Genomic DNA, 14,393 nt, shown 5'->3' on the forward strand with positions numbered 1-14,393 from the left:
TCTACACAGTGCCATATTGCAAAGTAAAAACCTTAAAGGGAGATGAGTGGATGCCCATCATTATGAATCCTTATGGCTGGTCATCTTGGGCCACTACAAAATACTAGTTGTAAAGATTTTCTGCAAAAGTTTTCATTTATACTGCACTTTTATTGAAACAAACAAAAAAAGTCTTATTGACAATTGAGCAAAACAAATATAGTTCTTCTGATATACAGGATACATATGTTTTTGATTAGAGGGATTTAGAATATGTTACTAAATGGCGTACAAATTCTCCCAAATCTAAGTAAAAGCATGCTCTTAGCATGGTTTCAGTCAGAATTGGTCCCTGTTGTATTGCACAACAGTAAAATAACTCAAGTTACATCGTCACCCTCTACAGTGGAGCTTGTTAACTGGACAGCGGCTAGATCAAGTTGGGATGATTAGGTGCTGGGGTGTGTAGTCATCCTCCATCATGTGGCCGATTGGGCCACTGTAAAAAAGGGTTCCAGCCGTTGGATTAGTGCTGGCCAATGATATCGCTAGCATGGCGGCAACTCTACCCTTTTGCAATGTCAGGGATTCCTTTGATCACAGTATCATATTGTTGTGACAGCGCCACAATTTATCACATCACATAAATTCCTTCAGTAGTATAAGCATTCGCCTCCAACACATTCTCTCTCACATGGAGGAGAGCGGCATGGCTCTGCTGAACCGCACTATAGCACTAATCCTATCCAGCATTATGGACGTGGAGCTAAACACAGGGAGAAGGGAGCATGAGATCTCATTCTCCCACCAGAGATCACACCTTGTACTGACACACTGCTGGGCCGCTGTTACCCTTTGGAGCACGCCGACACTTTGTTGCTTGCATAGCTATTCACATGGTGCACGCTTGGGGGTCCTTAGCTGTCCTTACAGATGCCTGCCTGCTTCCTGGCCAGTGGGAAGAGTGTTACTGTGCACTGGCCACTGTGTCAACATGAGGTCAAGAAGTGTTCCACGTGTCTACTGTACTCCTGGAGGGAGGCCGCGCAGACAACAACCTCCTGCTGGGTTAAAAATAAACCCAGTGTGAAGTGCCACCACTTCAGCCCTGCACCTGCCATTTACCTCCGTTTGGTTGAAGCTCTATAAATGCAGGCATGGCTATTAAAAGACGGGAGGCGTCTAAAATGGTGAGAGCAGATGCTGGGCACCTTGCTCCCTGTGTGTGGGATGACTCCGCCACAGGCTTAAAGGGGCAAAAATAGAGTGGTTGACATATGGGCCTCTGATTGTTTGAACATGGAATCTCCTGGACTTCTGCCACTGGGCATAAATCCTTTGATACTGCCGCCCCAAACCCACTGATCATCTTTCACCTAGCCCAAATCAGGTCATCTATTTGCATGCCAAGGGGCAATTTCCATGGGCTTAAACAATGACCAAATTTGGGGTTCAAGGAGTTACAGGAACAGAACCGACACACACAACTACAAGAGAGGAGACGTACGACTGTGCAACAGTGGCGCAGTGGTGTGTCCCGCTGGTGGGACTGAGATACACACGCATGGGAAGGCATGGTCTTCTAGCAACAGCAGCATTGAAAAGCACATGAAGGATAGGAGGTTAAGCATGGCTTTCCCACAGCTCCTTTTATTGCTGAGTTACTACAGAATAAGACGACTGACTATTGTACCTGCCTATGCTAGTTTGGTTAAACATGGGACCAGTAAGTCTTCCTGTCTGAGACAGATCCACACAGATCACACGGCTCACTGCTCTGGAGAGGTATATTCAAGGACATTTAAATCGATAGAGTTCACATTTAGGTAACAGTTTTAGTTCTTTTTTTCCAAGAGAACAAGAGAAAATGGCCACCGAGTTCACCAGACTTTGAACTGTACACTCAGTCTTCCAATAATAAATATATACATGTCCTGGTCAAGTCCAGGCAAAAACACAACTGTGAGACAAGTGAGTCTGTTTATGGTTGTTGACACTTCTGTTGTCTTCAGAACAAATATAAGGAAGTTTTAGTTTTCTGAGAAAAAGAAACCCCGTTATCTTGTTAATCAAGAACTGGCAACTACTTATTCTGAAGATACGGAGGGGCAGAAGGGTCCTTCTTCATATACAGCATGACCACAGACCATAAACAAAAAAAACAAAAAATTATTACTGTACATAGTATTTCTTATATATTTTAAATTAATCTGCATCATTTTTATATTTATACTAATAACCAAGTATTGCATTTGTTCTTTTTTAGATAGTGTTCCAGGGTTCCAAGAGGAGGAGTGGGAGAGGTCGGTCCTGTCCTGCCTAGCACAGTCAGTGGGGGTCTCCCTCTCCTGAGTACCCTCAGCCTTGGTTCAAGTCACTCTCTGTGTCGCCAGCGCGACCCTCCGTTGCCGTGGCCGACGCCGGGGCAACCCGCCACCCTCCGATCAGACCTTGGCCTCCAGCATCTCCAGGAAGAGTTTGTGCATGGGCACCTTGCCCTGCACCTTGATGCTGTAAAAGTGCTGCACGGCCTTGGTGGCTGTCTGCCGCAGCAGGGGCAGCGTCATGAGCAGCTTGCCCGCCCGCCGTGGGTCCTCCTGGTGCTGGCTGCTCTCGTAGTCCTGCAGGGCCTCGTGGAGAGCGTCCTGCAGCTTCTGGACCGCCTCCATATCCTCTATGTGCATGGAGTCTGACGGGAGGGAGAGCACAGGACACACACACATGAACATTGTGCCCCGGGATACTCAGGATGACAGCATGATAGCAGAATATGTCTCAAACATGATTTTCAAATTTGAAAAACCTGTAACTTGGAAGAAATGTAGTTGAACTTTGAGACACCAGTAATATAACAGGAGTGATGGGAAATGGATTTTTCTAAAACAAAATTAAATCTCATGATTGATCTTTACTGGCCTGTCAGTGCAGTCAGGTAGGGGACACATTATCAGTATAACTCACACCCTGACAAGATAAAGAATAGATCATAAAGAAAGAAAAAACAAGATCTAATATCTTTTTTTCCTTGTCTGGTGGACTGGGCGGGATATTCATATGGCCTTTGACCAATGAGACTGAAAATCAATGTTATCCTCCAGCAACAATGGAATGAATAGCAGCCAATCTCTGCTGAATGAGTACACATTAAACACCTCACTGTTCCAGAGGACAGATTGTTTTCTTTAAAAAAAAACAAAAAAAACAAACTCCATTAGAGAATTGGACGGCGTAAACAAGCCCCAGTTAAACACAATGCTTCCTTCCTATTAATTTCCCTCCTATTTCCTCAAGAGTTTCTGAACATCGCAGTGGAGAGAAAACAAATACTATCGGGCTTATTTCACTACTAGATACAACAACAAATGTGGGCTTTCTACATTGGTGTTCATCATCTTTCAATTTGGAAACCATTTAAGCAAATATAAGCATTCAAAACTGGCAAAATTAAATTTGCCTGTTCAGTTTTGCATTACTTGTCTATAATTTTTTCTTTTTTCATTGAGATATAACACAAAATACCGACCATACCTCACAGATTTCTTACCAAAAACACAATATCTTATTATTTTGGAATGATTGTGCATTACAATGTAAAGTTGTGTTTGTTATATTGCAACAACAACAACAACAACAACTGTGACTCTCAGCCTCATTCTCTCTCACCTCCTGTGTTCAGTTTCAGTTTCTAAGGTTTTTTGGCCTATAACGTTTCTCTCTGCTCCTACTGTACACCATGCCACAGCACTCTCTTCTTATTCTCTCTATTTTCTGTCTCTCCCTCTGTCTCTATCTCCCTTCCTCTCTCTGGGATAGTCTGGGGTCGCGGTTCTCTCACTGGTTAACCGGTGTCTGGCACTCCGGAGGCGGCATGTCATTGGCTGCCTGACTCGTCTCACCTTGGCGGTGCATATTTTACCACACGGGACAATAAAAGGCAAAACAGATTTCAGACTTCGCCCCAAATTCATTGACTGGAACAACTGTATTCCCAAGACCTTGAGACATTTCTCACCCTGACGGTTTTCAAATCCACAGCGGTAAAATGAAGTAGGTCGTTTTGGAAAGTGAATGGTGAAGGGAGGGAGGGAGGGAGGGAGGGGGGGAAGAGGATGGAACAAGAGAGAAGAACAAAAGGCAAAAAAAAAGAAAAAAATCTCTGATGAGGATGTGATGTGACATAATTATCTCCTGTTCGTTTCACAGAGAATTGGCCAGTAAAGTGACTCCTTGGGATCATAAAAGTTACATTTTAACAAATCAAAGCAATGTGTGGAAAAAAAAAATGTAAATGTAAAGTCAAATATTTTGTTCTCTTTGGTTTCTTCTTCTGCTGAATATATTTTCTGATGCATATAGGAGAGTTTCAACAATGTCTCTCACACACGCACACACATTGTAGCGATAAACCTGATTTGAACCGAACTATAGTGGAATGTTTTGTGGCGAGTGAAAGGAAAAAAAAGAGGGAAAATAAAAAGAGAGATAGAGACATCTCACAAGATGGGAAGGAAAAGGCGAGCGAGACGCGGGGAGCACGCAGCCTGTAGCCCTTGGAGGAGGGGTGGGCTTAAAAAAACAACTTTGAAGAAACAATTTCCTTGCAATCCATCAGAGAGCCCACGTCGATCCGATTGATAAACTGCTAATTACAAAATCAATCGCTATGAATTTTCACAGCTGTCAGACAGAGGGGCTCCCGGGAGAGTGATCTCCCAGAGACCTTGTTCTAACGTTCCGGACACCCTCCTCCCCCTCCCCCCTCCCCCTCCTCCTCCTCTTCTCCCCCTCGACCCCCATCTCTCCTCTCGCCTCCCTCCCACACCCCACCTCCCTACCAAAAGCTCTGAAAGCAAAGCCCCACCATCAGCATTTTCATTTTTCAGCCCCGGACAAAACAAGGGAAAGCGGCCCGGTGACCCAGGCGCGCATTGATCAGAGCGGGACAGGTCCTGCCTTCTCAAAAGCAGCCTGTCGATAGCAGCGTGCCGTCTTCGCATTGGAACAAACGAGGCCTATCACTCCCTGATACTCATTCCATTCGACTTAACACATTTTATTGACAGCCCCTGTGCTCCTAATGAAATGCTAAATTTATCTCCCGTGGCTGCTGTGCCCCGCAGCTACTGTTATGGAGATAGAGAAAGAGAGGGAGAGGGAGCGGTGGAGAAATACCACAACATGGAAGGCGTTCAATTAAAAAAGCTCCCTCCTCCCTCCCTTCCTCCTTCCCATACACTGGCCTTATCTTCTCTCCATCTCTCCGTCTCACGCTCCAAACTAAAGGTTACACTCAAAAACTCCTGAGAAACTAAGAAATGTTATTTCAGAAACTGTGTTAGACTTCACTTTACAGTCTCTGGATATCGTACTGTACTGTGCAAGGAGTACACAAACTGAAACAACAGTACAACTGGGTAAAAGTAAAAATCCTCTCACAGTTTGTAACATTTCCATGTAATTACAAGTATTTAAGTCTCCTAAATAAAGGTACATCTTCAATGTACGTTTCATATACCATGCACATGTTCATTTATTTCAGTATATGAAAATGCTAAAGGGTTTGGTGATTCACTTGTCACTGTTCTTAAAAATATCTTTCTTCAAAACAGTTGGCTGCACTTCTTAGATAAAGGGAAACAATAATTTTTGCATAAAACAAAAATGGAATTAAATCATGAAATGAAATCATATTAACACAAGTGTAATATGCACTGTAGCACAGAACATGTTAAAAAATAAAATTTGATTTAAAGTGTAAATGTTGTCCAAAAAATGTTCTTTTGGAAAAGGTTTATGCCTCTGAAAGTGTCCTCTTAAATTTAGAGTGAAATATTGTTTAAAATGAATTTATTTATATATTGGATTAATCAGAAATCAGAAACCAATCATGGTATACATACTTACAGTTTAATTCTAATTCTGTATATAGTATTTCCGATGCTTTGATATTATTAACACAATTTTTTTATATGTTATTTTCATATGTTATTATTATAAACCCAAATGTTATTATAAACCCAAATACTCACCCTGAAAATTTATAAATAAATGTTTTCACAATGAAAGTGTTTTCCACATCAATACTTGCATATAATTTCACTTTGGTGTTTGTAAGTTACAACGTACTTCCTTCTAATTTTGTAATGCTTAATTTAAACAGTGTAGATGAATTTTGACACTTGACAGTCATTGGTGATAAGTTAGCATGCTGCAGCTGCCCTACCTGAGTTGGCGAGAGCGATGGCCTTGAGGGTGACGAACTCCTCCTTCTCCACCTTGAGCTTCTTGTATTTGCGGACCAGCTGCAGGATGGAGACGTAGAGGTCGAGCAGGCCCGTCAGCCGCGAGTGCTCCTCGTCCATGATGTAGTCCTCGGCGTACACCAGCTCGTCTTCGTACGGCAGCGAGCGGAACACAATGCTGAGGATGAGGATCTCCATCCAGGCGCTCTGCAGTAGACTCATCTGGTCTCCCAGAGACAGAGTGGAGAAGCCTGGGGAGACGGGGCATAGGGGGAGATGCCATGAGGATCGGAAGACCTCCAAGGAAAAATGGAGGGACGTCTGTTTGTGTGTGTGTGTGTTTGTGTGTGTGGATTTGTGCGTTTCCGTTCACACCTAAATAACATTTTGAAATATGCTCATATGTGTGCCTGTTCCATGTTTTCACAGAACTCTTGAAACACTTGAAACACAAACAAAATGTATTTTTGTTTTAACAAAGAAATATTAAAAATGAAAAGAAAAAAAGCATATGTTCATTCACACAAAACCATAGTCATCTCTCTCTGTGACTTCAGATCTCTGGGTTGATTAGCAAACCAAACATGAGTTGTTGAGGCTCGCCCCGGCAGCCTGCGGGACATGTAAGCAAGAGGTGTTTAATTTTAAATGCGCTGTGGAAGGTCCTCTTTGAGGCTGGTGTCACAGCACTTGAGTGGGCTTTACTGTAAGTGAGGACAGTAAATCGGTGCAAAGGTCCGGGAGACACAAAGCCGTGTGGTTACCCCTTGTATCCTGTCACACTGCTATTGGTGTGAGGGGGATTAGCACCGAGACACATCCTCATTGGAGGGGTTGAGGACATGACATGTACTCAGTGCTGCACCGTGTAGCGCGGGGAGGTGATGAGGGAACACACACACACACACACACACACACACACACACACACACACACACACACAGACGTGCATGGATACACAAACATGTGTGCGCATGTACGGACATATGCAACCACGAAAACAAACACGCAAAGCGCATGTGTGCACATGCATGCCGCATGTTCACACATATACGCACATAAATCCATACACACGCACGTAAACAGAAATACGCACAAACACACACACACACACACACACACACACACACACACACACACACACACAAACACACAGCAAGGGGTCACATGGTTCAACCCCAGCCTGAAGACCTGATTAAACTCTGTCCCCCCCATTCTAGAACAGCAGCTGGATGAGCTGAAATTGGCTCAGTGGCATCAAACCGCTGTCATTTCCCCCTCAGACACCTCTACATATGCTTAGAATAGAACATTAAATAAAACAAACTGCGAGATCCCCCAAAGATGAGCTGCGAGAAATTCAAACAAATTAAAAGGGTAAAGGCGAAAGAGAAGAGGAGAGAGAGGAGCAGATACCCAGATAGCCATCTCATCCCTTTTTCCCCTCGTACTACCCTTCAGCTGTCAATAAACTGCGTGAAGCCCCCACCCCCCACCCCCCACCCCTCCATCTCCAGATCCCCTCCCCCTGCACAGCCTGCCTGCGGGCGGCCCATTCTGACAGCATATTAGGCCCTTCAACTCAGCCCCTGATTAAAATGATTGCTTTTACAAGTTTGCTGTTGCCATGCTATCTGCCATGGCGTGATTAAGAGGCGATAGATTACAGTATTGACCAGGGCGCTCACCACACCTCCGCCCCATGTTTTCTCTTAAATATAAATGATCTCATTGGGGCGCAGTCACCAGCCTGATGTTTATCTCCTCCAGCCAGGACACCATGAACGCACGCACACACACACACAGGTCCGTGTGCACACATAGACTCTCTCTCTCACACACACACACACACACAGGTTGAGAAGAACGAGAGACACGATGAGGAAGAGTGAGAGAAAGTGGAAAAGAAGCAGGACAGGGAGCGAGTGTGAGAGAGAGACAGGCAGAGAGAAAAGAAGAGCGAGGGAGAGGAGTACCTGAGTGTTCAATTTCCCTTATCGTGGTGATGACCACAGGAGGGGAAGAGCTGGAGGATACATTAATTAACAGATTGTGATCAGAATGTGAGGGCCTTCACATTGTGAAGGGGAATCAATAGTCAGTAGAATGGAGTGCTGTGATCAAACACAGAAAGGTGCTGGCGCCCGGCTGGACCGGTCAGGGGGTCTGAGGAAGTATTCAGCCCAAATTAGACCCAACAAAGCAAACTGCCGAAAGCACTCAAAACAGTTGACTATTATCAGTGGAGGCAATAAGCCATATTTTGTAAAAGTCTGTGCCATTACACATATCCAGAATGCATCTTAAAATCTTTTGTTGTGTAATTTCCTTGTCTGCATACATGGCCATTAAATCGGACAGAATGTGGACTGGCCGGAGGGAAATTGTCATGCAAGCATGGACGCGGTCTTGATTGCCGCATCAGGTTGGCATCACAATCACAGGCGAGGCTTTGTCTAGCCTTTTAATGCCAAGGAGGACTGAAGCGGAACTAAAGCGCTGCTCCCAATGTGACAGCCCATATGAAGGCCTTGTTCAGGGCTTGTTGGAGAGGCTTTAGAGTTGCTCTGATACAGCAGACACCTCTCAGCCATATGCACACACACAGCCCAGCAGCCTACAATTACCTTTGACGCTAAAAGTCCTTGAATTTAATCCAGTGTTGTGAGATGGAGAGGTGGTGTTTTTCCCCTGCTCCATCCCCTCTCTTCAGGGCCTAAATTATCGCTCCAAATGGGATCTCGTGTCGTTGCCTCGCCTTTTTCCACTCAATTTAATCGAGTAATGAAGTGACTTCCCGACTCCGCGGGTCACACGGCGCTCCGGCCGCCGCACTCTGAAGGCGGCCCGGTTAAGTGCCGTCGGAGTGGGTGATTTCCTCTAATGAAATATCAATATTTACATCTTCATTTCCAGCCCACTGCCTTGGTGGGGTTTGACCAAACATGACACAATATTGACCAAATCAGAAAGGCCTGTCTGCGCGCTTGAAGGGCCTTTTCCACTCCACTGCTGAGTGCACCGGCGGATCTCAGTCTGAAAGGCTTCTAGGCTAGAATAGGGAGATAATAACAATGCAGAGGTTTTCTTTGTTCACTTTGAGTTAAGCACCCTGCTCATGGGGAAATCATACGTCTCAAAGGCATTTTGATTTTCGACATTACAAGATGTCAAGATGAGTAAGTTAATCCTATATGTGCATCACTGAAATGCGGTCCAATCTAGACAAAGGAACAACAATAAATATAGGTGACAAAAACAACACTACAACTGACCACTGTGTAGCAACATCAGTACACCATCATTCACGGCTTGCAAGTGAAAACAAGACCACTAAAGACCAACAAGGGAGCCAAAACCCACATCCTCTCTCCCTTTATCTCACCCAAAAGCCCTTGGCTGTGGGCAGGAGGGGGCAGCCCACACCCACAGACGGCTGGTTCAAACCCCTCGCACAGATTAATCAGAGCGCCGTTTCATCTGCCAGAGCACAGGACGGTCCAAAATGAAATGCTGGAGATTTCTGTTGAGCTGGAGTTCATATTCTATTAATTTATTATTGTTTCCCTCTCCCCGAGGGCCATTAGCGCGGGTAATAAAAAGAGATGTAATTACGAGGCACGGTGGCCCCCTCCAGCTGCAGCCCCCTCGTAACTCACCCTCAATCAGACGACAGAGCAGACAGAGGGAGGGAAAGAAAAAAAATGGCGAGAGAGAGAGAGAAAGAGAGAGAGAGAGAGAGAGAGAGAGAGAGAGAGAGAGAGAGAGAGAGATGGAGGAGAAAAGAGAGGAGAAGATATGGGCCAGAGAGTAGGGAGATAAGGGAGAGAGAAAGAGAAAGAGAGCAGCAGGGAGCGAAAAAGGGGAAGACAGCATGAGGGGGGAAGGAAGAGGGAGATAGAGAGAGGAAAGAGAGTAATTCTGGCTGGACAGCGGCTGATCTATCATGGCCAGCTATCAGAAGGACAAGCAGGCCCTGAAGACTTCTGCCCAGCGGCAATCTCACCTCAGCCAAGTCAAGTGCTCTCCAGGCTCCAGTTGGAGTAAAACTGCCCCTAACAGGACCCCAGAGGTTCAGCTCATCTTTTTCTTTTTTTTTTTTTTACTATCAAACTGATCTGAATGATCATGCTGCCATAAGCTTATTCTATATCAAAGCTTTCTATTTTAGATGATACCCTTAAAAAAAAAAGAGGACAGGGGGAAAAAAGATGTATGCACCTCTGATTTGTATAGCCTCCTGTGATCATACTATAGTGTAAGATGTATAACCAATACAGAAATGAAGGACAATTTTGAGCAGATTCATAATGGTGTGCGTGTGTGTGTGTCTGCATGCGGGCATGTTTGTGAGGAGCTGTGTGTGTGTGTGTGTGTGTGTGTGTGTGTGTGTAACTTGCAGCTGCCGACCATGATTCTTCCTGAATTTACATGACAGCGTCAGGAGGACCCAATCAATAGCAGCTTGGTAATAAATTGCTGTGCTTGACATAAATAATTTGACCTGAAGTCCAGCCACATGTACAACAGAAACAGCTCAGTTTGCCGTGAGCCTTCCCTTGATACTGATTTGATGACACAAAGGCTGTTTTATATTGGACAAAAATTATGTCAACACAAAATATATTTTAGTCAATAAAAAAAAGAGGCTGGTGATTGAAAATTAATCTTGTTTTTTTCAGCTTCAGTGCTCCACTTTCAGGAGAGCTGGCTATCTGCTTCTTTTCAACGCGATAACCAGCCCATTATCCCATTGTAAGTAGCTGGGGAATGGGTGATTTGACCAGCAGCCTGTGAACGGTTATGAGGTTGAATAACGTTAAATTCAGTAATCCCCTTGTCTTAATCTGCACCCTCTGACCTCCTGACCCTGGCACGGGAGTCTTTAGCCCTCCCCAGGGTCCCACTGCCCGCCACTGATGTTATATATCTCTGTTTAGCCCCAAAGACCAGGACGAATCAGGCTTTAATCATTGCCATAATTACACATAATTTATCTCCGCTGCCATCCAGCAACACTGCTTAATGAGGGACGGCGCTCTGCTGACGATGACTTAAAGGCTCATCGGCATACAAGATTTCCTACAGGAGGATTTTATGCAAAATACGAATACGAAAAATGCTACACAGATGCTGCAGTTTCAGACCCGGGCGCCGATACGGATTCAACTTACTTACAGTATGAGCAGCGCACGCACGTGACGCACGTAATCGTGATGCTGCATGTACCTGTTCATGTATCACAGTAACTAAACAAAGCCTTCCCCCACCCTGCCTGGCAGATGTCCCTTTCCTGGCCCTGCACACCCCCGGCTGCCTGTCTGCCTCCGATACGCCCCCATCTCAATCTCCCCGCAGCTTTTCCGCCTTCCTCCCGCTCTCCTGCCCGGGTTCAGGCCTCAGCATCCACCTGATTGCTCAATCTATCTTTATCTCCTGTGTTGAAGCCTACGTCAGAGGGTAAATTGAATATACTAAGAGCTGTCTGTTGGTGTCTATATTTAATAAAGTGCACTGATGAGGTGCTGATTTATTGCCCGGCAGTATTCACACTCTATTACAAGGAGATTACGCAGCTTGAGTAGGATCAGGCTGGCAACACAGTAAGTAGATTTCACAATTTAATGGCAAAGAGAAAACAGGAGCCCGGAGGGGGCTGGAGGAGGGTGGGCTGATGGGTGGGTGGGTGGTTATGGTGGTGGGTTGAGCTGACACAAACACGACAACATACAAGAGGCGTGATCTCTCATCGCTGCCTCCCTGCTAACAACTAACACGCCAGCCGCGCGGTTGTCTGTCAAATGCTGAGCTGATGAACTGAAATCCAATAAAGCAGAGATGATGAATATTCCCAAAACACCAGTAATGAATAGAACAATGCAAACAAGGATATTTCATTAGATTCATCTGGTCTAAATCTAATACAAAAAAACGCAGAAACACACAAGGAGGACGTGAGAGTAAAAACATGGTGGGAACGAATTCCTTTATTACTATTTTAAAGTAATACGAAAAAAAATATAAAAAATGAACAGCATGAATCACAACGCTATTTAAATATTTTACATTCTAAGGGTGATATACCAGAGAAGAAGAAATAGGTCTGACTGCATAGGAGGCAAGCAGTGTCCGCTCATCCCTTTAGCTTTGAGAGAATTCCCAGCTGAAAACACTGCTGGCCAGGGAAGCTGGGATGGGAACTGTGGCAAACATCTAACAACGAGCATCTCTTGCATAAGTGACATGAAGTTTTGCATGGCAGTTTTTACATATGGCTGCATGACATTCCCACTGCGGCTGGGAAGTGACAGGGGGGTGTCATGGGGGTAAAGGGGTCACATTGGTACCCCCCCCCTCACTCCTGTCAAGGAGGTAAACAGGTTCCAGTGTTTTGAAGCCGCAGTATACTTAGTTCCTCCCTAAACCTCTTGGACTGAGTGAAATGCAGCTTTAGGGGATGGAAGGGGGCCAGAGGGGTGGACAGTGGACTGCTATGTGTGTCAAAGGTTGTTAGCACCTTAGGAACAACAAGCCATCTGTCAGCATCCCCCTAACACTGCTCCTAATGACCCTGCCCCCCTCAGGCAACAGCCGTGTTAGACTCTGCTTCATGGTGCTATTTGGAGCAGTGACACTCGTGTCCAAAAGCTCCACAGTGATTATCAATTAATCAAAGGCAGATTCAGAATGAGGGCAAGGCCGGGGCCTGGCAGTGGCAAACCTGTGAACAGGCTCTTGCTTGTTCACACCAGCCTCCGACATCTACTTCATTATACTAAGGTAAAACAGCGGTAGCGCAACTATCGCCTGATCTTATTGAATAATTCTTATTTCTGTGTTCATTTTGTTCAATTTGTGTTACTGTGATTATAAAAGTGATTGTAAAAATACTTCATGTATGTAAATTAACAGACATTCCCTTTCACTGTATGTAAAATAGAGGAGAAACGACAAAGTTGACATTGGACCCTGTAAGACAAAGATACCATCAAGCTAATGATACAGCTTTGCTATCCTCCAATCGCCCTCCAATTAGAACTCAATAAGGCCACTTTATTGCAAATTACGCCACTTTTAAAACACTTTTTCAAATGTTAGCTGAGAAAAGGGGAAATTAAAAATCAATTGGGAGAAGGTAAGTGCCAATTTTCCTGACGTCTAAATTGTTAAATTTGGACTTTGGTCATTGGCCCATCTGTCAATGGCCTAATCAATGTGGTCTACTTCATAATGAACTGTTAATCTTTTTAATTCCATTGCCAAAGGCCGCAAAAATCTATCAGAATGCAATCAGCAGTTTTTCCCTCTTCCCTTCTTCTCCCTGAGCGGATGGAGGGAGAAATATGGTAGGAGCGGAGCATGGTGCTGCCCTGGGGTACCGTTGGTGCATGGAGTGTTAGTGCATGGAGTCTCGCTCAACCAGTGAACCGTCTCTGATCAGGTTCAGCCATGTACAACTCAATTATGCAGCCATTTCATGGCCAGAGGAGACCCACTGTCCTAATACAGAAGCCACCAAAGGGACAGACACAGACCGAGCTCCCAGCTGAACTGCAAGTCTCTATTTAGAGTCAAATTTAAGGAAAAAGAATCAGTGAGTGATTTGATTTTAAGATAAAGTCACAGGTAAAAACTTAACTAATGGAAAACAAAGGTGTGCACACAGGTGTGCGTGTGAGTTAATGTATACCAACACAGATCAGAATAATCCACTTAAGGTCCATCATCTCCCAGGTAGCTTGTTTGGCAGAACTGTCTATTCAATACCGAGTGTTCACTCAATTGGAACAGTCTGACACGCAAGCTTACTGCCTCAGGTTTTGGGTTAAATGATCATTATCGACGCGTTCAGAATGACGAGCCCTCTGCCACAATCTGTACGGCAAATCCCATTAACATTATGAGTCTATCCACTGCACAGTAGGTGTTAGTATAATCTGATTAACACAGCGCTTAAAAGCTATGACACTCACAAAAACCTAGTTAGAGTGTACAGCTACTAAATTGATGACGCACTTCAGGAATGCAAGTTAAACTTTTTAACACCAACTATATGTTAAAACATGACTATGCATTTTTTCCTATAGACTATAAAATAGAATTTACATGTAAAAACACTAATCCCAGTCATAAGCAGTATACAGCACGAGTATGGCTGCTGTAATAACTAAA

General features: G+C 44.6%; 1 protein-coding gene across 12 annotated transcripts in view; it reads right to left on the reverse strand.

Moving 5' to 3' along the window:
• Positions 1-2,423: 2,423 nt before the first annotated feature.
• Positions 2,424-14,393, reverse strand: part of esrrb (estrogen-related receptor beta) — a 41,850-nt gene continuing 29,880 nt past the window's right edge. For all 12 annotated transcript variants that reach the window (XM_071519555.1, XM_071519554.1, XM_071519559.1 and 9 more), the window contains 2 exons: positions 6,203-6,472; positions 2,424-2,668 (listed from right to left, as the gene is read on the reverse strand). In XM_071519555.1, the coding sequence (XP_071375656.1) occupies positions 2,424-2,668; positions 6,203-6,472 (515 nt within the window). The remainder of the gene's footprint in view (positions 2,669-6,202; positions 6,473-14,393) is intronic.

This window comes from Centroberyx affinis, unplaced genomic scaffold (assembly GCF_046629955.1).
Source record: "Centroberyx affinis isolate AG114_WGS23_722 - 3 ecotype Tasmania unplaced genomic scaffold, CSIRO-AGI_Caff_v1 ptg000715l_1, whole genome shotgun sequence".
NCBI lineage: Eukaryota > Metazoa > Chordata > Actinopteri > Beryciformes > Berycidae > Centroberyx > Centroberyx affinis.